The 24,281-nt window shown below is 45.4% G+C and overlaps 1 protein-coding gene across 1 annotated transcript in view; it reads left to right on the top strand.

Annotated features, from left to right (window-relative positions):
- Nucleotides 1-8,193: 8,193 nt before the first annotated feature.
- Nucleotides 8,194-24,281, top strand: part of LOC146358171 (unconventional myosin-X-like) — a 71,988-nt gene continuing 55,900 nt past the window's right edge. Inside the window, exons 1-7 of the mRNA XM_084804542.1 lie at nucleotides 8,194-8,273; nucleotides 11,424-11,527; nucleotides 14,262-14,391; nucleotides 15,416-15,534; nucleotides 18,986-19,132; nucleotides 19,801-19,901; nucleotides 20,502-20,568. Of these exons, the coding sequence (XP_084660668.1) occupies nucleotides 11,510-11,527; nucleotides 14,262-14,391; nucleotides 15,416-15,534; nucleotides 18,986-19,132; nucleotides 19,801-19,901; nucleotides 20,502-20,568 (582 nt within the window). The 5' untranslated portion in view covers nucleotides 8,194-8,273; nucleotides 11,424-11,509. The remainder of the gene's footprint in view (nucleotides 8,274-11,423; nucleotides 11,528-14,261; nucleotides 14,392-15,415; nucleotides 15,535-18,985; nucleotides 19,133-19,800; nucleotides 19,902-20,501; nucleotides 20,569-24,281) is intronic.

Below are 24,281 nucleotides of genomic sequence, written 5' to 3'. Positions count from 1 at the left end.
TCAGGAATCTCAGAACAGTTTACATGGGACTCTCAGGTAGACACCCTTTCAGGTACAGATCAGACTGAGGTCTGCATAGCTTTAACGTCATGGGCCCTCAAACCAGTGTCTGGGTTCTGATGGTGGTACTTTTGGGGCTCCTATAGCAAGGCAAACCATTCAACATCACAGTAATTCAAGTCTATGCCCCAACCTCTGATGCTGAAGAAGCTGAGGTCAATCAGTTCTATGAAGACCTACAACACCTTCTAGAACTAACACCAAAAAAAGATGTCCTCTTCATTATAGGGGATTGGAATGCTAAAGTAGGAAGTCAAGAAATCACTGGGATAACAGGCAAGCATGGCCTTGGTGTACAAAATGAAGCAGGACAAAGGCTAATAGAGTTTTGCCAAGAGAACACGCTGATCATAGCAAACACTCTTTTCCAACAGCACAAGAGGCGACTCTACACATGGACATCACCAGACGGTCAATATCGAAATCAGATGGATTATGTACTTTGCAGCCAGAGATGGAGAAGCACTATACAGTCATTAAAAACAAGACCTGGAGCTGACTGTGGCTCAGATCATGAGCTTCTTGTTGCAAAATTTTGGCTTAAATTGAAGAACGTAGGGAAAACCACTAAACCATTCAGGTATGACCTAAATCATATCCCTTATGAATATACAGTGGAGGTGAGGAATAGATTTAAGGGATTAGACCTGATAGACAGAGTGCCTGAGGAACTATGGATGGAGGTCCGTAATATTGTTCAGGAGGCAGCAACGAAATCCATCCCAAAGAAAAAGAAATGCAGGAAAGCCAAGTGGCTGTCTGATGAGGCTTTATAAGTAGCTGAGGAAAGAAGGGAAGCGAAAAGCAAGGGAGAAAGGGGAAGATATATCCAACTGAATGCAGAGTTCCAAAGAATAGCAAGGAGAGACAAGAAGGCCTTCTTCAATGAACAATGCAAAGAAATCGAGGAAAACAACAGAATGGGAAAGACTAGAGATCTCTTCAAGAAAATCGGAGATCTCAAGGGAACGTTTTGTGCAAAGACAGGCATGATAAAGGACAAAGAAGGCAGGGACCTCACAGAAGCAGATGAGATTAAGAAGAGGTGGAAAGAATACACAGAAGAACTATACAGGAAAGATCTGAATGTCCCTGATAGCCATGATAGTGTGGTCACTGAACTTGAGCCGGACATCCTAGAGAGTGAAATCAAGTGGGCCTTAGGAAGCATTACTAACAACAAAGCTAGCTGAGATGACAGTATTCCAGCGGAGCTATTTAAAATCCTCAAAGATGATGCTGTTAAAGTGCTGCACTCAATATGCCAACAAATTTGGAACATTCAGCAGTGGCCACAAGACTGGAAAAGGTCAGTTTACATTCCAATTCCAAAGAAGGGCAATGCCAAAGAGTGTTCAGACTACCGTACAATTGCGCTCATTTCACATGCCAGCAAGGTTATGCTCAAAATCCTACAAGCTAGGCTTCAGCAGTATGTGAACCAAGAACTACCGGAAGTACAAGCGGGGTTTTGAAGAGACAGAGGAATTAGAGATCAAATCGCCAACATTCTCTGGATCATGGAGAAAGCAAGAGAATTCCAGAAAAACGACTATGTCTGCTTCATTGACTACACTAAAGCCTTTGATTGTGTGGATCACAACAACCTGTGGCAAATTCTTCAAGAGATGGGAGTACCAGACCACCTTACCTGTCTCCTGAGAAACCTGTACGAGGGTCAAGAAGCAACAGGAAGAACCAGACATGGAACAACCGATTGGTTCAAAATTGGGAAAGGAGTACGACAAGGCTGAATATTGTCGCCCTGCTTATTTAACTTATACGCAGAGTACATCATGAGAAACGCCAGGTTGGATGAATCACAGGTCGGAGTTAAGATTGTCATGAGAATTATCAACAATCCCAGATACGCAGATGATACCACCCTAAGGGCAGAAAGCGAAGAGGATCTAAAGAGCCTCTTGTTGAGGGTGAAAGTGGAGAGTGCAAAAGCTGGTTTGAAACTCAACATTAAAAAAACTAAGATCATGGCATCTGGCCCCATCACTTCCTGGCATATAAAAGGGGAAGAAATGGAAGCAGTGACAGATTTTATTTTCTTGGGCTCCAAGATCACCGCAGACGGTGACTGTAGCCATGTTAAAAGACACTTGCTCCTTGGGAGGAAAGCTATGGCACACCTAGACAGCATAGTAAGAAGCAGAGACGTCACCTTGCCGACAACGGTCCGTCTAATCAAAGCTATGGTTTTCCCAGTAGTAATGTATGGCTGTGAGAGCTGGACTATAAAGAAGGCTGAGCGCCGAAGAATCGATGCTTTCGAACTGTGGTGCTGGAGAAGACTTTTACGAGTCCCCTGGACTGCAAGGAGGTCAGATCAGTCAATCCTAAAGGAAATTAACCCTGAGTGCTCATTGGAAGGACAGATGCTGAAGCTGAAGCTCAAATATTTTGGCCACCTAATGCGAAGAGAAAACTCTGGAAAAGACCCTGATGCTGGGAAAGACTGAAGGCAAAAGGAGAAGGGGACGGGAGAGGAGGAGATGGCTAGATAGCATCACTGATACAATGAATATGGACTTGAGCATGCTCCGGGAGAGAGTGTAGGACAGGAAGGCCTGGCGTGCTATGGTCCATGGGGTCACGAAGAGTCCGACACGACTGAACGACTGAGCTGTGGAAATTGCCATGGATGGTGAAGACAGGTGTGACAAGTTACTTAGCCACAGGATAAACAAATCACTCTATTTCTGACCCATGTCACTTCCACACATGTTCACTCATATGTCAGTTTCAATACTATTTTAAATGTATTTTCTGCCAAAATATGCAATTGTAAACTTACCTCCAAATGCACATTTTTAAATGCTTTCTGATACTTTTTTGAGCTGAGAACTGCGTCACAACATTTGGAGAAGTACAGAATCCAGTGGGGAGCTATGTTTCCATCAGCACATGAATTTGAGAGGTGTGGACCGGTTCATTTAGGAATTTGTGAAGTTCAAATTCCTCATGCATCCCTACCACAGAGTTAGCCTGGCTTCCTCCTGCCTACACAATGGCATATGTACATTCCAGCAAATTTAATGCTGGTTCAGCCATTGGTCTTGCTTCAGATGGGCTGCCTGCCATTCACATTTTCATTTTTTTAAAGCACTGCATGTAGATGCATCCATGTACCTGGCTATCCATTACTTTGTCACATTATTAATAATTTAAAAAGCAGAATGTTGTTTCTTCCCCAATGCAGTACTGCTACAGGGATGTGGGGGGAGGCTTATGGTGACATCATAGACATAAGCCCAACAGACTGCATTGTTTTTCCCCCCTGAGAGCTGGACTCCGAAAAGTGAAAGTATATTTGAATTGAATGCAGTGAGGGTGCTTCTGAATTGGTCCCACTACAAACATTTATGGGTGTCTTCATCTGACTATGACAACCACTGGTAGACTGAACCTCTATGTAGGGGTGGGTTCATTTAGAGCAGGGGTGGGGAACCTCTTTCAGCCCAAGGGCCAAATTCAGTTTTGGAGAAGCTCTTGGTGGCCACATTCTAGGAGTGGCTGGAACTGAAGGCAAAAGGGGTGGGGCCAAAATACAATCCCAAACCCCCTAAAACCCACAAAGAAAAACAAGCTCTCCAATTTGACTGTCTAAATTGTCCTAACGAGAATAAAATTGTTGCAAGAGCTGCTGAACACCAGGCTTCCTCTCTCTGTTTCACATCAATTATGTTGCTATGTGAAATATGATATTCAATGTGATAAAAAAACAACAAGAGACAATAGTGTTCCTAAGACAGGCTTGCTGCTCTGTTGGCCTGGAGAAGGAATCCCATTTATTCTTTGCTGCTCTTTGTTTCTTCTCTGGTAGCCCAGATCTTTCCTTTGCTCTTGTTTTCCACTTGGGGTGCCAGGCCCCATGGTGCTGGGAAATCAGTCTTCAGCACCTGTCCTTCCTTGCTGCCAATCCAGCATCCGTTTGTGATTCTTGGTCCTAGATGATCTGTTCCTGACTGCTTTTTTGGAAGGCACAGGGAGGGAAGACCATTCACCAGATGGTGATGCACGTAGCTATCTGCAAGAAGGTGCTTGAAACAAATCACCTTGTGGTAGATGATAGCGGTTAGATTTTATGGTTCAAAGCCAGGTGGAGCATTGCCCTCTGGTGGCAAATAATGGTCCTTACTGAACCACATTTACAAATGTATTGTGTTGGCTCCTGGTAGCTCGTGGGACGGGGAGATACCAGTATACGTGCCATGAGTGGCACAGGCACAGCAGTGTAGGGGTAAATTTGGAGGTTTAGGCGCTCATTTTGACACTCCCCATAGCCACACCCCCAAAGAGAGTCCAAAAATTCACATAGCTGTGTTGATCCATATCAATTAACCAGCTTTAGCAGTTTACTTATCCACCAGGATCAGGTCTTTTGTAAAGCTAATGGGTCTTAATAGCCCATTGGAGACCAAGCCACTCTAAAATACTCTGCATTACAACAGGGATAGCTCACAACAATGTATTACTGCTGGGAAAGTCCATTTCCCCTGAGCTACTCTGAGGATTGCAGCTATGCTCAGAGGGAACAGAGAATTTTATGCAGGGTAGGAGATGATGGTCCCTGCTAATCAAAAAGCCCTGGTGCTCCAACCCTGTGAGTCCTGGCACCACTGCACAGGCAGCAAGTAGGAGCCTGTCAAACTAGGTCTTGATATGGGATAGATTTAGACCTTCAGTCCTGTCCGCCCTTTCCATGCTGCACAACTGGCCCCAACTGGGTAGAGCAGAAGCGAAATCACATGTATCTTGTGTATATGCACTACAATAAGCTGGGATAAAACCTGAGGGTTGCTGAGAGTTGTAGTCCAACACATTTGGAGGCTGCCAGGTTGGGAAAGCCTGATGTTGTATCTCCATACCAGCACCTACAGTCACCTGCAACGTGCAGTAGTGGTGTGGGAACCCTGCATGCAATTTTGCCAGCACATGGGGTAAGAGGCTTAAACGTTATATCCACCATATGAAGCACAGCCATGCAGAAGTGTGCTAGAGAGAGAGTGTGTTTTGGTGGCCTTCATGTGGAGCATTGATGGTATTCCAAGGGCCAAGGAAGCACACATGGCAACAGCAGCCAGCAGTGCCTGTGCCACCCTCTGGGATCAGATCCAAGGCCTGCTTCTTACAGCAATATCTGTGCTTAAGTTTGCACACCAGTTCCTGCAGCTTCCTTCTTAACTCTGCCTTCTGGTCCCACCCTCATAGGTCTAGGTTCCCTGGAACTAACCTCCTGTTTCCCTGTGGATTGTATGTCTTTCTTCCTTTTGGAGCGTCAGTTTTTAAGGAAGGCTAAAACTGCTTGCTTTTCATTGTGCCCCCCTTTCTTCTGCAGACAAACATTGGCTCCATCTTGGTCTCTGTGAATCCCTACAAGCCCATTGCTGGCCTGTATGATGCGGCTGCCATTGATCTGTACCGACAGCACTGCCTGGGCGAGCTGCCACCCCACATCTTCGCCACGGCCAGTGAGTGCTACAGCTGCCTGTGGAGGCGCCACGACAGCCAGTGCATCCTCATCAGGTGAGGGGCAAGGGTACTGCAGCAGGCTCCTCCCCATCCCACTAGCTGCGGTCCCTTTACTGAGACCTGTGAGCACACTCCAGAGCCCTTCTCTCCAGACCTGCTGTTGAGATTATTGTTCCCTCTCACTGGTCCTGTCCTAAGCAGGTTGTTCTGCCTGTCTATTAACAGCGGTGAAAGTGGAGCCGGAAAGACGGAGAGCACCAAATTGCTGCTGAAGTTTCTGTCAGCCATGAGCCAGACTTCACTGAGTGGCCCTGCATCAGAGAAGAGCACACATGTGGAGGAGGCCATCATGGAGAGCAGGTACAAGCCTTCAGTGTTGCAAGGGATTGGTGTCTGTGTGATTTGGAGATGTCAGTTCTCAGGGGAGCCTCATCATGTGCAGATGGCTGGATTAGTATTGTAGCTTCGCAACCATCAGGGGCATATAGTTATGGTCTGCAACTTTCTTTCCTCCCTGTTGGACACTGTATTGCACAGGAAGTGCCCTGGGGGAGGGCAGATTCCTTATTCCCTGGGATATCGCTGCATACTGCACAGGGAATACATTTGTGTGGATTGTTCAGGCCTCATTGGCTTCTCCCAGGTAGCCTTTCAGCTGCGGAGAACAGAAGAGTTGAAACAGCAGCACAGCTGCTCTAAAACGAGAGCTGTTTCGGTATGCCTCCAAAGCTCAGGTCTCTGTTCAGATCAGAGTGACAGCTGGGTACTGTTTAGAGCCGGGGCACTAAAACAATAAGCCACTAATGCTACCCATTCACATTCCCCATTTCCTCAGGTGTCGGTGTTTATCAGTGGGACTGCTTGGTGCAAAATTCTGCACTAAGAAAAGCTGGACTGCTAATGCAGATTAAGAATATTTGTATATATTTGTCTGATCCAGCTCCTGCTAGACATGTGGAATGGTAAGGAGCAATGCCTAGTGAAATCTCTGACTTCTGAGATTTCACCAGTCATTGCTTATTCACTTTCATGTCTATCGTTACAGCATTTAAGAATTAGAAGCTTACTTTTTTTCTTAAAAGAAGGCTCAGATTCTCAAGATCTGAACGGTCCCCCTAGTAAGGAATTCCAGGCTTGTGCAGAACTATAGAACTTGCACAGATGTATCGTAAATATACCTTGCGAACGTATCTATTAAACTCCCTTCTTCTTTTCTCCCTAGCCCGATCCTGGAAGCTTTTGGGAATGCCAAGACAGTATATAACAACAATTCTAGCCGCTTTGGCAAATTCATCCAGCTGCACTTTTCCCAGCATGGGCATATCCAGGGAGGGAGAGTCACTGACTGTATCCTTCTCTTTGGCAGTTTCAAACTTGATCCCCATAGCACGCACCAAGGACTGCTGGGGCAAAGGGAAGAGAGACACTAGTGAGCAGTGTGTTTCTGTAGCTTATTTAGCAATGGAGAACCATGTCACACAAGGGGACCCTCCTCCCCACTCTGTTGAGATTTCTGTTCCAGCAAAGTGTAGTTCTTTAACCCATTGGAAGCCACATAATTTGGGGACAGCAACATTAGAGAGCTCCTTGCAGCTGAATTCCTTTTGGTGCGATTCAAAGATTTGCGCACCAGGTATTGGAGAGTCTGTTTATGGGGTCGCCTTAATGTTGCTTCTTCCTTAACCTGTTGCTCAGATTTATTGGAGAAGGTGAGTAGAGTCCATGCTTTTCTCCTGACCATCTTCCCTTCCAAACTCTTCCACTCCCCATGTCCTGATGATGTGGAGATGATGTAAAAGCAGCAGTTGAGTGGTACTGGGTACAGCCTTAGCACCGCTAAGTGCTCTGCTCAGCAGAAACTAAGCTGTGTCCGCATCAAGTAGGCTGTGCTCTCTTACTTTGTTCCACCTTCACCCACTGAAAAATAATTATGCGTTTCCCATAGTACACATGGTTCCTTATCCTAGAACTGCACATTCAACCTCTTTATTTTATTAATATATGCTCTTGTTTTATGCAATTGCACCTGTGCACCGATGAAGCCATACACCAGTCCCAATGAATTTTTATACAGTGCTGAAAAAGATGGGCGGAACTGGTTCCTTAAAACATGGAGCGGCCAGGTTTTGAGACTCTGAAGTAGCCAAATTGTTTGCTTCTGCTAGCAGAAAAAGTGAGCAAAGTGTCTAGGTGAATCAGTGTGTGTGGTTGCAATGGTGCTAAATTCACCAAAAAGGCTCCAATAGTGGAGATGTAGTGACAGGAAAACGGCCTTGAAGAAGGACAACGCAAGACAAACCTCGCTCCTCACCAATCATGCAAGAACTGCATGCTTTAATGAGGGACACAATTTGGCATAAGAGAACAAGGAAATGGAGTGTAAAAAATGACAGGCCACAGGTTGTGGTATTGACCCCTTCTTGCATGGATACCGACAGCAGTTGCATGAAAAACTGTTTGTGTGGACACACTCCTGGACCCTTTTCTGTTGCTGGGATGGCAGACATGATGCTAAGCGCCGGTGCTTTTCTTCCTTCGGAGTACAACACACAAACTCAACACAACTTAAATGTTGAGCACCTCATGACTTGCTAGTTTGCGTGTGGGTTTGGTGTTATCTGCCGTCTGTTCTTCTTTGTTTCAGAACAGAGTTGTTCACCAGAACCCAGGAGAACGTAATTATCATATCTTCTATGCCTTATTAGCTGGTGTCAGCAGCGAACAAAAAGGTAATGGGTTTTCTTGAAGTTGCTGTCTTTGATTCAGTGAGAATAGCTCTCTTAGACTGTTGAGAGTGCCTCACACAGAGGTGGCTCAGAGGGGAGGCCCATTTCCCAGAATTCAGACGGACATCCAGAATCCTAGGGACAAAGCTCTACACCAGTGGCAGGGAACCTGTGGCCCACCCAGATGATGTTGGTCTCCCACTCCCATCAGCCCCAGCCACAATGGTGATAGTTGGGGATGATGGGAGTTGTAGTCCAACATAACCTGGAGGGCCACAGCTGTCCACCCGCTGCCTCAAATAGGCCTATCAAGTGGTAGAAAGCTGAGCCCAGAATTCCAGTTTGGGAATGTCATTGCTACTATGGCTTTATGGGAAGATATCAGGGATATAAAACCACTTTCAGAAGATATATTTAAATCATGTATTGTGTTTCTTACACCTCCCATTGACTCTGGGTAATCCTGCTTACTGTCCATGGGTCCTTGTTTGGGTCCTACACATCTCTCTTGCAGGAGGAAGGAAACAGGGAGACACCTGTATTGGCCTCAGAATTGATGGCCCAGTTTCTGTCTTAACTGCATCCTTGGCCAATTCCTAAAGGGAAACGTTTCATATGGGCTGGTCAGAGCACTGTGTCTCTGCTCCCTACCCTGCACCAACTCAGCCTCCTTGGACCCTAAACTACCTGAGGCCTCTCTCTGCCTTGCCCCTGATTCCTCACCCCTACATCCAGAAGTCCTGGAAGTTTTCCCAGAATCCCCTTCTTCCTGTGAGGGATGAAACTGGAAGCAGTCAAGGTAATAAGGAAGCTGCCTTATACTGAGTCAGACCATTGGCCCATCAAGCCCAGTATTGTGGACACTGACTGGCAGCGGCTCTCCAGGATTTCAGGCAGGACTTTTTCCAGCCCTATCTGGAGATGCTGGGGATTGAACCTGGGGCTTTCAGCATGCAAGCATGTGGTCTACCACTGAGCCACAGCCTCTCCCTTGCCATACTTGCTAGTGTTTACTTTCTCCCCTGCTGCTGTGCTGAGCTCATTAGGATACTTCTGAAGGTGCCCCTCTTCACAATGCTTGTTCAAATAGGCGCATTTCTAGGGCTCATCATTCGAATTAGCAGTGGCTGTTTTCCCTGTTACATGCTACGTTAACTGTAGTCATCGGTTCACAGAAAAAACAAACAAAAAGCCCTACATATTAGAAGCAAGAACTCCTTATCAGAACAGGTTGTGAACGTGCCTGAGGGTTCATGTCCCAGAAATCCCACGTTAAATGTGGTGAGTTTGAAAGTAAAGCATCTGTAAGAAACAAACAAACACCAGCACTGCAGACACATGTCTCACATTCCCAGGGCATGCTCTGCTTGGGCTGGTGTTGAGCGAACAACCTTTATTTCTGACGAGTGAATAGTCCCGGGTTCACATGGGTTGGAATGGCACTTAAGTTTGATACCATGAAGCCTGTACACAGCTGTCAGAGTGGAACACATTGTGGCAGCCCTGTCTGAGTGAAGCCATGCCCACTGGGACCCCTAGGTGGCCATGATGCACTCCTATAGCCCCTAAGGGAAGGCTCTGTCCACTCCACTCCTGTGAGAGCGGCTGCCTCACTGCACAGGGGAGGGGGCAGGCATATAACTCTGAAAATGCCTTGTCTCCGGTTCCAGTGAATGAAGTTTCCTCTGTGGTGGCACTGCTGTGATTGGTCTGCTGTGTTCACTATAATGCTCTTTAGTGGCTTCAAATGGCGTGAGGTTGGTTCCAAGTTGTATTTGGCTTAGCTCTGCTGAAAGGTAATGTGGTTCTTGGCTGCTTCAAGCCTTGAATTGCTTAGGGGAAAAAATGGGACATTTTTATTTTATTTATTTGTAACTTTTATATCCACAGAGCCCAAGACAGTGTACACAGTCCCCCTCCTCTCCATTTTATCCTCACAATAACCCTGTGGAGTAGGCTAGGCTGAGAGTCAGTGACTGGCCCAAGGTCACCCAGTGAGTTTCATGGCTGAGTGGGTCTAGAACCTAGATCTCCCAAGTCCCAGTCCAACACTATAACTGCTACGCCACACTGGCTCTCACATATTTTAACTTCAAATGGTTGAAACACGTGATACAGCCTCCCTCATGATGGCAGTCAGCACAGAGCACAGCCAGGCCACACATGGGATGAACTGTAGAGATCGGGGTGTTCTCCCTTCACACACAAGAACCCATCTCAGATCGATGGAGGCAGATTTACAGTGGCACCCAGGAATGAACCAATGGTTGGAATACACCACAGATAACGGAGGGATGTGGTAGGGCTTCCTCCTTCATTCACTTCAACAATTCTTGGACTGGAGAAGGGGGACTTCTGGGGCCAAACAGAGAAGTATCTAATTTTGCTCAATTGTAGCTGTATTTACTAATATGCCAATAAACTAGGTTTGGAAGGCTTCTATACTTGGGTGTCTGGGGAATTTGGTACCTAGGTTCCCAAAATGTCAGAAGTATTCTGAGGCTCAGGGACAAGCTAGACAGTTTTAAATTAAAAGTCTTGAGAGGAACAGTAAGAAAAAGGGATGTGTTAACCCTTTACTCACTTTTGACCCATTTTTCTACTCAAAATTCACCCCCCTGCCCAGTTGCTTACACTATTCCAGGGTTTAAGTAACCTCCTCCCCAGCTGTTAAAAAATTGCAGCCTGCCAAGGCTGCTTTCCATTTTTTTTAAAGCATCTGTCCAGTCCTAGTTGCATGCATTTGCATGTATCTAGTCATTTGCCTCCAGTGGGCAGAATCCTGGTGAGATTTTCACTGGCCCAGGGAAACTCCCTGCCATCCTCTGCTTTCTCCACTGTTTCAACCTACACTGGTTTCCCCACCTTATGGCATGTCATACAAGGCAGTTACTGGGCTAGTGTTAGCCATGCAGGATGTCTTCCACAGCCTGTTGTCCCTGCTTCAGTTTCGATCCTATGGTGTTGAACAGGGAGTGCTGTGTAGACAACTTCTGAGAAGAAAGCAATAGTGGTGGGGGGGAAGTTGGTTGCTTCCTGAGTGTTTATAGCTCATATCTCTCTCCTTTCTCCGTGCTTTGCTTCTCTCCCCATCCCTTCCTTCCCTGGCCTCTGATTTGTTTGCTTCTCCTTCTGGGAGCTGCCTCCCTACAGAAGCCCTGGCCTTGCTGGAGCCCAAGAGCTATCATTACCTGAACCAGTCTGGCTGTGTAACCAATGAGAACCTGGATGACAAAGAGATGTTCAGCAAGGTCATGGTGAGTTTCCTCCTTGACTCCAGGCAACACTTTAGGCCAGGGGTGGAAACTGTGTGGCTCTCCAGATGTTGGACTGCAGCTACCATCACCCCTAGTCAGCATAGCCAATGATGAGGTATCATGGGAATCGCAGTCCAACATCTGGAGGGCCACAAGTTGCCCACCTTGGCTTAAGGTAAAGCCTGTTGGGTGGGCTTTTTCCTCGGTTTTTAAAAGATGTGCCTGCTCCTTCAGTGGATCAGGGCTGAATTGCTTTTCAGAATCAAACTTGGGAGAAAAAAAATGCTCACGAGCCAGATAATGTTTCATTTTTGAATATAGTGGCTGTCCATTGTGTGCTTTATTTAATGGCAATTAGAGCTGTTTAGACAAAAGTAACGGAGTTTGAAGCTGCTTCTCATTGTCTTCCCACTGGCATTGTCTCTTTGTTTCTTGAGGTTCTGCACCACCACACATGCTCCCTTCCTACTCAGAAAGCTGTGGGAATGACTTAGTCCGCACAAATTGTATGTGGGCTTGGGAGGTCTTTTGCCCTGAAAGGTGGCCAAGAAATATTTTAAATAAATAAATATGGATGCTAAATTGCGAGGTAGAGTAATGGAACTGATATGAGGGGATATAGTAATCCTATTTATTATTTATAAAGCACTTTCAAAGCAAAGTGCTGTGTTCAAGATAAAAGTCAAAGGCAGACAATAGTATAAGGGCAAGGAAAGGCACACTAGGGAGGGAATGGAAGAGGATTAACTTAAGCAAAAGACTGAAAATACAAGAAGGTGGTCTTGGAACTCCTCTTGCAGATCCAGAAACTATCTGGTCTCAATGCTACCAGGATATAAGATACAAAGGGTCAGTTCAAGGTTCTCATACTTGTATGTGACTCAGAACATCTGTGGTGGCTAGAGTGTTATCTTCAGGCAAAAGGGAGAGTAAGGAACAGAGAATGAAGCAGGATGTGAGGTCACAGGATGTGCCAACATCTCCTGTTTCTCCAAAATGTTAGCTGAATGCACAGAAGATGTTGATGTTTCTATAGCAGCGTCATTAGCTTGACAAATGTTAATTGGCCAGCTTTGCTGCTACCTGACAGGCTTCCCAAAGCTGTTCAAGGTGCCAGGAATAGTTTCCAGTCTCTGGGGGGGTGTCTCCACCAGCGATTTACTCTGAGCCGGGTGTGTGTTGAGGTCGTTAGGGATACCTGACGTCGGGACCATCTAGCAGCCACCCCAGAGCTTATCACGGAAAAACCGGATTTCCTGAGACTGCTTAAAGTCCGATTCTTTTCCTTAAATCATTTTCTCCGCGGTATAGCTGTTGTGTGCCCCAACCCCCTCATTGACCTCGGGTATGGTAGCCCTGCCCAGGGGTGTGCCTTTCACTGTGACCCCAGTCAAGGGGTGTTTCCTGTCCCCTGTGTTTCCCAGCACAAGTCAATTAGTGTCTACTCAGAAGTAACTCCCATTGTGCTCAATGAGGTTTCCACACATCAGAATTTACAGAGATCCCCCTGAATTGAAATACAGATTTTAAAGCACTGATTCCCTGAAGCCTGTAAAGTGCTTTACCAAATGAGGTTTGCTCCTGAAATGCAGGTGCACTGGAGTTTCAGGGGAAAGGAGAAAGGCGGGGAGAGGGGGGGAAGCCTCTCTTATTGGTTGAGCAGCCATGCCAGTCAGATGATGTTCACTCCAACCCCTGCTCCCATCAGGAAGTATGTTCTCTGAAGTGATTTGTACTGGTGCAGAGCACTTGCTCATGGAGCCCTGCATGGACCAAAGTGCAGCAAAGCTGATTCCGTTTTAAAAAATCTGGTACTCCTCCATTCACTTCTCCTTCCATTGTTGTGGATACATGGTCCAGGAAAAAGGACTTTGAGAGGGACCTCCTTTCTTCCTTTCTGGCCACTGCTCCTTTCAAGAAATGGGATACCTTCACCAAATGCCATGTGGCAGTCTGTTGGGGGAGGATTATCAAGCTATTCAAGCATGAAAGCTGTGCGGTAGCTCTTCTACTGAACCAATTGCTATTTGGCTGATGGTCCATAAAACCAAGCAAATAGAATAGCTGGGATGGCTGTCCATGGTTTTTCCACACAGCATGAATCAAGGTGTCCTTTATTACGCAGAGCACTGGACATTTTTGGCTCCTTGCTCATTATGGCAAAAACTGAAAGCTGTAAGAGGAACCTAGGAAACATGTGCATTAAGATTCCATTACAAAGGATTGCAGTAGGACTCATGAGAGCTGTGCAGTGCAATCCTAGGCCTGTTAACTCAGAAATAAGTTCCACTGAATTCAGTAGGGCTACTCCCCAGTAAGTGTGTTTAGGATCCTACCCTTAAACAGCAAACTCCTACAGAGGGCTGTGTGTTGGGAGAAGGTGTAGTGATCACTAGCTTTTGAGTTTCCATGCAAGAGTAAGATAAGAGCATATGGATGCTCCAGATGAGGGTTTTATTGTGCAGTTGCCCTGCCTCAGTCATAGACTTTTACAGGGGGTCCAGCCACCATCATCTTCCATTTCTACCCCTCCTGTGTTTTTCCATTGCTCCTTCTGTCTTTTCTTACCACAAAATAATAGCAATACCCATTAAGGAGTGAAAGACTGAATAGCTGCACAATGCCCTTGGATTGGTAGCCCTGGGAACCCTCCATCTGGAGGCATCTGATGTCTCTTCTGAGCACAGTTGATGGTGATAGTGTGGATAACATAATTCAAATTTACTTTGCGTAGACTGCTCTTGAAGTGATAGGATTCAGCTCTGAAGAGATCAGAGACATCTTCAAGCTTCTGTCTGGCACTCTACAACTGGGAAATATTGAGTTCATGACCGCTGGAGGAGCTCAGATCACAACAAAAACTGGTAAGTGGTGCCCTCCTGTGAAGAGTGTTCCCAAATGAGATCTGCTTCTCCCTCCTCATCTTGGTGCATGCTGACACTGGGGCACACATATAAGTCACTGCAGCCTTGTCATTGCCTTTCTGCCACTGCTCACTGGGTAAGATGAATGCCAGGAATTATATATTATCAAGACGCATCTTTTTAACTTGGCTTTTTAAATTGTAGTTAAGGTTTTTAAGGTTGTTTTTAATGTTTTTATTTGATTATGGTTTTTATTTTCTGAACTTTCTGTAAACGGCTTTGGTTGGCTTCAGAAAGCTGGTATAGAAATACAATCTATCAATCAGTGCTCTCTTCTAAGGAGTCAGGAGGCAAGTCCCAGTCTAGCTCTTTCCAAAATAAAGCATCCCAGTTAATTAAAAAATAGAAATAAAATCCAAGTTGGTTTTTGATTGTGTCTGTGTGTGTGTGTACATACACATGCGTGCACACAGAAATACAGTATGGTGAAGCATTTCTTTGGTAGCCTGCCTTCGAATATTGTAGTCTGGCTGCCATGTTGGCACACATGACTGCATGTCCAAAAGGACTGGCGTGCTCCTTGCATTTGCTTATTTGGCAGATTTGTTCATTGCAACTTTCTCTTGTTGTCTCATGAAGTGTTTTGGCCAAGACATGGGGTGGGGAGATTACATCTTTAAGTGTATAGCTTGCTAGTGGTAGCTTGCCATTTTTGGTATGTCACAGTTGCAGGATTTTTGTTTTATCACTCTGCCTCATGCCAGAGTGATAAAGACTCCCAGTAAAGTCTTGTGCTCTCCCCCAACACACACACACATCTCAGAGTGGCTGTCACATGCCAGGAAAGTCTGTCCAGCCTAATATGCCCACCTTTGATGCTGGGTAGTATTGGCTTCCTCAAAGGGAAACAACTGTCCCTTTGTAGAGAATACTCTCCCTTCAAAATCACTCTTGTCTTCAGAAAGAAAAACAGAATCCCCTATCACAAGCCTTACTGCTAGCTCTCTATCATCCTCTCTCCTAGTGCTGAATAATGTCAGTGAGCTGCTTGGCTTGGATGCCTTCCAGTTGTCTGAGGTGCTCACCCAGAGATCCATGTTTCTACGGGGGGAAGAAATCAGCTCTCCCCTCACTGTGGAACAGGTGAGTGAGTGAGTAGCTAGCTGCTTTGCGCTTGGCAAGAGGGCAGCACCTGGCTATGAAGGGAGTCTGCCCCTGGGTGGCAGCACTCGCATGGGTGTCAAAGGGAAATGGCAGTATGGCGCTGAGGGAGGCCTCTGATTTGACTGTATGTTTCCTATTCCCTTTGAGGAGGAGGGCTTCCCAGGATGTGCGCAGTGGCTCTTAGGGACCTGAGTAAGCCCTGGCAAAGCCAAGCCATTTGCATAGAGAGGAAAGCGGATGTGGGTCAGCCTTGTTAAAAGATCCACTGCTGCAGATGCTGTATAATGTGAGCTGGGGGTCTTTGGAGACGTTAACAGGCAAATAGAAAGTTCTGTCCTGTGGATGATAGGCTAGTGCAAACTCTCCAGAGGATGTGGTCTCCTTTAAGCTGGAGGAATCTCCCTGCTGATGTGTTGGCCAAGCGCTAAGGTGGGTGCAGCATGGCATGTCCTTTCCTTCCATTAGTCTTCCTCCCAAACAGCACAGGCCTGGCTCTGTTGTTTGCTTTTGGCCAGTTGGCAGAAGCTGCCTCTTGTGGCTCTAGTATTTGTGAGGCTTAAGACCCCAGGAAGTTTACAAGGAAGGGCGACCTTGCATATGAACCTAAACAAAGAAAATGAGCATTTCGCATTTGATTAGGAGCTCAGAGCAATATTTTGGGGCTTGATTGGGCCTAGCAATAGAGCCAACCCCACAGCCTGTCTTAGTCTTTCTGCCCTGAGACAAAAAGGCAAGATCCTCCATCCTCCACCACTTAAGGTTCAGGACAAACGAATGGAAAAACTTCTTAAGGCAGTGCATAATTTATCTGCAGAATTAATCACTGGAGGATGTTTAGAGCCAATTGTAATTGGCTCTAAAAATATGTTTGACAGATTAATGCAAGGCAGGTATATTGATGGCTCTAAGTTCTGACAGTTAAAATGTAACCTCCACACCCAGGGACAGTATACCTCTGACAACCAGGTGCCAGCGAGAAACGGTAAAGGATATCTGTCTCCTTTTATTCCCTGTTTGTGTACTTTCTGTGGGCATCTGCCTAGCCACTGTTAGAGTGCTGGATTAGATGGCTCTCTGATCTGATCCACAAGGCAGTCTTATGTTCTTATTTCTGCAATACCTGAGTCTTAATGTCTGCTCTTTTTAAATGGCAGCTGAAATTCTAAAGTGCCAGCTTCGATTCATGCATGGTACACAAGCAAATGACTGTAATACATAGCTCTGAACTTTACAAAAGGTATCGGGCTTTTGTTGATAGTTAAAAGGGTAGCCATTTCTTGCTAGTTAGGCTTTCTGCTTCCAAATGCCACTTTCCCCCATCCCAGCCCTCCAGGGACAGCAGCCAGCTGTTGCCAGATGCTGTTCTGGGCATAAGAGGGCGTGGAGATCCCAGGCAGCTTGCAGTGTATGCAAAGCTCATTACCATTCCAAACGTTGACATTTTCAGTGTGCTGAGCAGAAGGAGTGACGGGGTAGTCAATGGAGCCTTTGACAGAACACATCTGTCTGTGTTCCCCCCACACCCAGCTGCTTCTTTTGTCCCAGTGCTGGGTGTGGTGAGTCAGGCGCCTGTCCTTGAAAGATGGTGCAGAGATGCTGAGTGACTGTGCAGTCTGACTGCTTGACTTCTGCTTCTTCTTGTCTGTACTTCACTAAATGTGATTGGCTTTGGCCCAAGCTATATGTTAGAAGGAATGTGTCGCTGCTGCCACTGACCTGCGCCTTTCCCTCATGTCTCTTCAGTAATGTTTAGTTAAAGACTTGTGAGGTGACGTCATTGTGCCCAGAGGGACACCCCCCCCCCCCTGCTCCAACTGCAGGCTGCAGCCAATGAAGTGGAGTGGGGGCAGGAAAACTCTCAGAGCAATGGTGTCTTTTATAAAATGTTACTGAGGAGATGCATTCCTTGTGACGTGCAGTTTAGGCTTCAGACTTCCCAGCGGACATTGGGGTCATTGAGCCACCAAAGGAGAGGTCTTGTGGCTCCCCTGTCTTCTGATTTATAGTTTCCTGTGAGGCACTTTGAAGTTTTGGGACAGCTATAGGAGGAAAGGAATGGGGTTTCCTTGGGCACCCTCCTAGAATCATGGGAGGTTTTGGCTGACTAGGGCCTAGTTCTCACAAATAGCAGCTGAGGCAGTAATCCATGTCTCAACTGTACCAGTTCAGATGGCCGGTAAGGGTTTGAACAGTTGAATGTCAATCGACAATTGAACAAGAAAAACATTCCTATCTATGGAAGACTAGTGAGACAGGGAGATGTCTAGGCTAGGCCCTTCTTCCTGACATCTGGTTTTCTAAATGCAGGGATTTAAAAAAAAATAGAGAGAGAAGCTTCAATCACGCAAGTCCCTCACCTGCAGTTTGAACTGGAACAGTCCAGACCGAGTTTTATTTTATGTTTATTTTTTACATAACGTAATTTCTAGACGGCTTGTCATAAAACAATGTCTCTAAGAGGTGTACAGTAATAAAAGAACAATAAAACCATAAAGCGGCATACAACATAAAAACATATATGGGGAAAGCCTGAGCAAACAGTGCGTCTTCAGGAGGCACCTAAAACACAGGACAGACTGTGCCTCTCCTGTATGGCATGGGGGGGGGGGGGTTCCAAAGTACAGGCACTATGACAAAAAAAGCTCGCTTCTGGGCCCCTGCCATTCGTTAGTCAACTGGCTGCGGTACCGCAAGCAAGATCTCCCCAGATGCTCTTATGGGTTTATAAAAGGGAAGGCGGTCCTCTGCCACCTTGTCTGCAGCTGTGAGAACCAGGCCTGGTTGGGCTGAACTAGAACTGGGAGGCTTGTTTGGGAGTGGTTATTCTGTCATGCCCAATGCAGGCACTGAGGTTTCAGATGAGGTTTTTCCACTGTTTGCTCCTTAAAACGTAGTTTCTCAGGGAAAGTTATATGGTTGCAAAACCTTTTTGCTGCTTGAGTTTCCTCTGTGGGGTACCCGGTAATTGGGCATGCTGGTCTCTAGCAAACAGAGCAAGAATGTTGACCTCTTTCAGCTCAAGGGCCAAGTTCCATTTTGGAGAAACTCTCTGGGGCTACATTCCAGTGGTGGGTGGGGCCAAAGGCAAAAGGAGTGGGACCAAAATTGCCAAAGAATACCAGGATATTTTAGCTGAAAGCTCTTCCTGCCAGGAACTAGGCTTTAGGAGAGGCATGTTAACCTTTTAGAATGGGGAGAGGGAGGGGGGAACTACACAAAAGCTGGGGAGCCTCCAAAGGATAGGTGGTCAAGGGAAGGGGGCATAGTCATCTGGGGAACCCTGGAGGGCCAGATTAGGACCCCAGGTGGGCTGGATTTGGCCCTGGGTCCTGAGGTTCCCTGCTCCTGAAATAGAGTGATGCAACTGATTCCCATCCTTGCTGATAGTCATGTCTGACCAAGCAGCATCTTTCTCCCTGTTTGCTCCTAGGCTGCTGACTCCAGAGACTCTCTTGCCATGGCTCTGTATTCACGGTGCTTCTCATGGATCATTGGCAGGATTAACTCTAAGATAAAAGGGAAGGAAAACTTTAAGTCTGTGGGGATTCTGGATATCTTCGGTTTTGAGAATTTCCAGGTCAGAAATCAAGCTTTGGGGAGATTGTGATATGAAACGAAGATGGTTTCAGTGGATGCAGAAGACTAGCTGGGCTGAGATATCTGTGGGGGTGAGAGGAAGGCCAGCAAGGCAGAGGTAATTCCAGGACTTTGTCAATGTAGAACGTCCTGTGAGAGTCACCCAGGAAGGACATTTAGGTTCACCACCATAATAGGAACGTATAGTACAGAGGTAGCAATGTGGTGCCCTCCAGATGTTTTAGACTACATCTCCCACCTGCCCCAGCTAGCATGGCCAATGGCAAGGGGTTATGCCTGTTGTAGTCCAAAACATCTGAAAGGCACCAAGTTCCCTGCCCTTGGTATAGCAGATATCTGTCCTTGGGCAAATGGACATGTGCATGCATTCCCTCATACAGACATATTGAACTGGGTTTTCCCCCTCTGTGCCTTGTTGCATCTTGAACTCTCAACCTTGTCTTCTGTGCTCTGTTGGTTCTACACCAATCCATGCACCACTTGGCTATTCTGTGACATGAACACAGAATAGCCAACATTGGCCAACGGGAACAAGCTGATGCCATCCCTCCCATACTTCCTGCATGCATGACCTCTTCCTTATGGCCCTTGAGGAAAACGTTATTAAAACATGGGAATTAATATTGGTTTCTCTTGTCACACACACAGGTGAATCGTTTTGAGCAGTTTAATATTAACTATGCAAATGAGAAGCTCCAGGAGTACTTCAACAAGCACATATTCTCCCTGGAGCAGCTTGAGTACAACAGGTAGAGAAATGGGCCTTTCAGGAGGCAGAGGTCTTAACGGATAATTTGTAGTGGCTCCTGGCTGCCAAGAGAGCCCTTCACTCTCAGATGAAGGATGAACAACTGCTAAGCAGTAGGAAAGCCATTTTGCATTTCATCATTTACTTTTCCATGTGAAAGTGGCTGTGTTAGGAAATTTCAGGTAAGGGTGCAGGGCTGGCCCAAGATAATTTTGCTGCCTGAGGCAAAGGACAAGGTACTTCCCACCCCCAATTCCATGTACAGAAGCTGACCAGACTGGCAGTTGAACCTTACAATGCGACTGCATCCTCCTCTGCACCTGAGATCAGCAGCCTTGCTTGCAGGACAACAAAGCTCTGTCCTCCAATAACTTGCTGCCCCCCGCATGCCCCAGCATCTGCCTCCAACACAGCTGTCTCACTTTGCCTAACGATAGGGCCAGCCTCTCTGCTTTTTCTTCTTTTGTAGGCCCATGATGATATTTTCCTCTCCTTGCTCTTTTGTCTCTCCTCCACTCCAAAATGCAACGCTTCTTGTTGTTTCTTCATTTCTCTTCTCCACAAATGAGTGCTTGACTTGTTTTTCTTCTTTGTTTGGCAGAGAAGGGATAAGCTGGGAAGCCATTGATTGGATGGATAATGCAGAGTGCCTCGATCTTATTGAGAAGGTATGTTTCTCTGGCTGAAGTGATATTGGGATGGGGGAGGCAGCCAAGATTCTTCTTCCTCTGTGATCAAGCTTTTCTCTGACCCTTGATCTGAAGTGTCAGTTCCTGTTTCTATGTCTCATTTTGAAATTAGTACTCTGACAGGCCTCCTCTTTAGAAAACAACTTATCTGTTCATTCTTATGTATGGGGAATGGCTTAAGAGATACTCTTTCCACCCTGCCTTGGCTTGTATCACTTCTGTGGCAAATTAACAGGTTTCAGGAGGGTCAGTGTGTGAGGCATTGTGGGTAAGAGGAGGAGGAGTTGTGGCATCCAACAGACCAGAAACAAAAGTATTTGCAGAATAAGACGTAATGAGAGGTCCATAGACATATCAAATACAGACGCTAAAACGGCAGTCCATTGAGGACATTCCAATTCCCTGTTTCATTCCTGCTGAAGACCCCGTGTGTCATATTTATTCACTGATGATAAGTATTTATAAACATAAATCATGAGTCGATACACCTGGTCAGCGTCAATAAGTGTTCCAATAGCAAAGGGGACTCAGAGGCAGTAAAAGCAGCAGGACCGAATCTAGATTCTAACAAATATTTCAATTGCAAATACTGCCATTCAGCTGTAGCAGGCAAATCAAATTTATCTTGCAAAGCTGCAAATGGCAAAAACTCATCATCAGCACCAATAACTGATCCAGGGTAAAGATCATTTTATCTGTCCAGGTCCTCCACAGAAACATTTTCTTTCCAATTCTTAGATCTGGATTTCCTCATAAAGTCAATTTGGCATGGGAAAATGGATCAAACTGTAATTGGTGTGACATTATACGTCACACATCTCTAACTGACAAGACTGTGGGAGGACCTCTATCTGCCTTAAAATGCCGAGAACCTAATATTCATCCATTTGGAGAGAGGCTCCAGACAGGAAGATTCCAAAACTGATCAAGGTGGAAAATCAATTCTAAGTGGAAAAGACCAAAGTTTAGTACAGGTCAACAGATAAGCCCAATGATTTGTAGCAAGAGCTGGAAAGTCAAACCCACTTTCTTTAACTGGAAGTTGCATCCTTTTCAGAGATATTCTTGGTGGAAAGGACCCCCCTCCCCCGCCCCAAATTTGTGAAACAAAACATTAAGTTTTTGGAAATATTTGCCAGGTATAAGTAAGGGGGTCCCATGTATAATGTAAACAATTTGAGGTATAGTATTCATCTTGAGTGTATTAACCTTACTCCATAAACTCAACTTTAAAGATGCCCATCTGTCATGAAAATATCATTAATCAACTTGTTTAAATTTAACTTAATCATTTGGAATATATCTCTAGCACTAACTATTCTCAAATACGTAATGAACTCTGGGCACTGTTGAAATTTCCAGTTGGCTAATACGCTAGAGTTCTCTCTAGCGTATTAGCCAATAATAACCTCTCTCCAATCGGCATTATTTCTGACTTCGACCAATTAATTTAATAGCTGGACAAATAATCAGAAGTATTAATCAGTTTCATCACAGCTGGAACTGATGACTGGAGTTTCAAAATAAACAGCAGAAGTTCAGCATAAAGGATAATAAATTCTAAGCTAGCTTGCACAAATCCATGAATACTACTGTTTTGTCTAATAGCACACGTCAGGGGTTCCAAGCATAAGTCAAATATCAATGGGGAGATGACAGACTTGTCTGGTGCCCCGCCCAAGGGGGAAAAAAAGCCAAGAATAAACCGTTAGTCATTACTCTCACTCTCAGAGCCGAGTATAAGATTTTAACCCATTTCTGTCAGAATTCTGTTGGAAAACTGAAATTAGTAAAAATAAATTTCCAGTGAATTTTGTCAAACGCCTTTTCTGCATCCAAGGAAACTATGGCCGCCTGGTTGATTCTTTCAGAGTTTAACGTAACTGGATCAGCAACTAATTTGAGATTATCAGCTCCCTGTCTGTTTTTAATGAATCCCACTTGGTCCAGTTGAATCAATGCAGCAATAACTGTTGCAGTCTATCGGCCAAAATTGTTGTTGATATTTTGATTCCTATGTTAATTAACGATATAGGTCAATAGCACAGTAGGTATGATCCTTGCCAGGCTTAAGGATCTCAGTAATATAAGAAGAATGAAGAATGAATATAATGAAGAATGAATGAATGAATGAATGAATGACAATGAAGAAAGGGAGCCCGACTCAGAAATATGGTTAGAGGCCGTGCAGCACTGGAGCTAAAAGGCTGGAGAATATTTTGTACCACTCAACTGGGGAATCTATCCGGACCAGGTGATTTCCCAGTATTCATATTTGTAATTGCATTCATAATTTCCTCCAAATGCAAGGGAGCCAAAAGAAGCTGTTAATGTAAAGAATCTAAGCGAAGAAGATTAATATGATTAATTTTTCTCCTTTATAAGTATGTCTGTGTCCCAGGCAGCTGATGGAGATCAGAAGGCTCTCACTTGTGTTCTTTACATTTTGAAAAGTGGCTTCATCAAAACCGCATCATAACAAATGAAAAACAGCAGAAATTAAAACCAGAACTGCTACAGCAATAAAAGAGATAAATTGCGAAATTGAAAGAATTTAGGTGTGAACATTTAAAACCACTAAGTTGCCTCAGTGAACTTCCTCCAAAAGCACAGAGAGCAATGTGTGCATGCTCTCTGTCTCTCTTCCCAAGGCGTTCATGTAGCTGAGGGAGGGCCCCCTCTAGTTGTGGCATCCTATGTGATTGCCTTGGTTGCCACTATTGTTGGGTCAGCGTAGTTAAACTATGGAATTCACTGCCAGAAAATGTAGTGATGGTGGGCAAGTTGAATGGCTTTAAAAAGAGATTAAACCTAAAAGATGATGCTGTTAAAGTGCTGCATTCAATATGCCAACAAATTTGGAACACTCAACAATGGCCGCAAGACTGGAAAAGGTCAGTTTACATTCCAATTCCAAAGAAGGGCAACGCCAAAGAGTGTTCAAACTACCGCACAATTGCGCTCATTTCACATGCCAGCAAGGTGATGCTCAAAATCCTACAAGCTAGGCTTCAGCAGTATGCGAGCCGAGAACTACCGGAAGTACAAGCTGGGTTTCGAAGAGGCAGAGGAACTAGAGATCAAATCGCCAACATTCGCTGCATCATGGAGAAAGCAAGAGAATTCCAGAAAAACGTCTATTTTTGCTTCATTGACTACGCTAAAGCCTTTGATTGTGTGGATCACAACAAACTGTGGCAAATTCTTAAAGTGATGGGAGTACCAGACCACCTTACCTGTCTCCTGAGAAACCTGTATGAGGGTCAAGAAGCAACAGTAAGAACCAGACATGGAACAACCGAGTGGTTCAAAATTGGGAAAGGAGTACAACAAGGCTGCATATTGTCACCCTACTTATTTAACTTATATGCAGAGTACATCATGAGAAACGCCGGGTTGGATGAATCACAGGTCGGAATTAAGATTGCCGGGAGAATTATCAACAACCTCCGATATGCAGACGATACTACCCTAATGGCAGAAAGCGAAGAGGATCTAAAGAGCCTCTTGTTGACGGTGAAAGAGGAGAGTGCAAAAGCTGGTTTGAAACTCAACATTAAAAAAACTAAGATCATGGCATCTGGCCCCATCACTTCCTGGCCTATAGAAGGGGAAGAAATGGAAGCAGTGACAGATTTTATTTTCTTGGGCTCCAAGATCACCGCAGACGGTGACTGTAGCCATGAAATTAA

The sequence above is a fragment of the Heloderma suspectum genome, chromosome 1 (genome assembly GCF_057233095.1).
Source record: "Heloderma suspectum isolate Gila_16-S chromosome 1, 16-S_ref, whole genome shotgun sequence".
NCBI classification, from domain to species: domain Eukaryota; kingdom Metazoa; phylum Chordata; class Lepidosauria; order Squamata; family Helodermatidae; genus Heloderma; species Heloderma suspectum.
The sequence above is the reverse complement of the archived record's forward strand: the minus strand, read 5'-3'. Positions and strand labels throughout refer to the sequence as shown.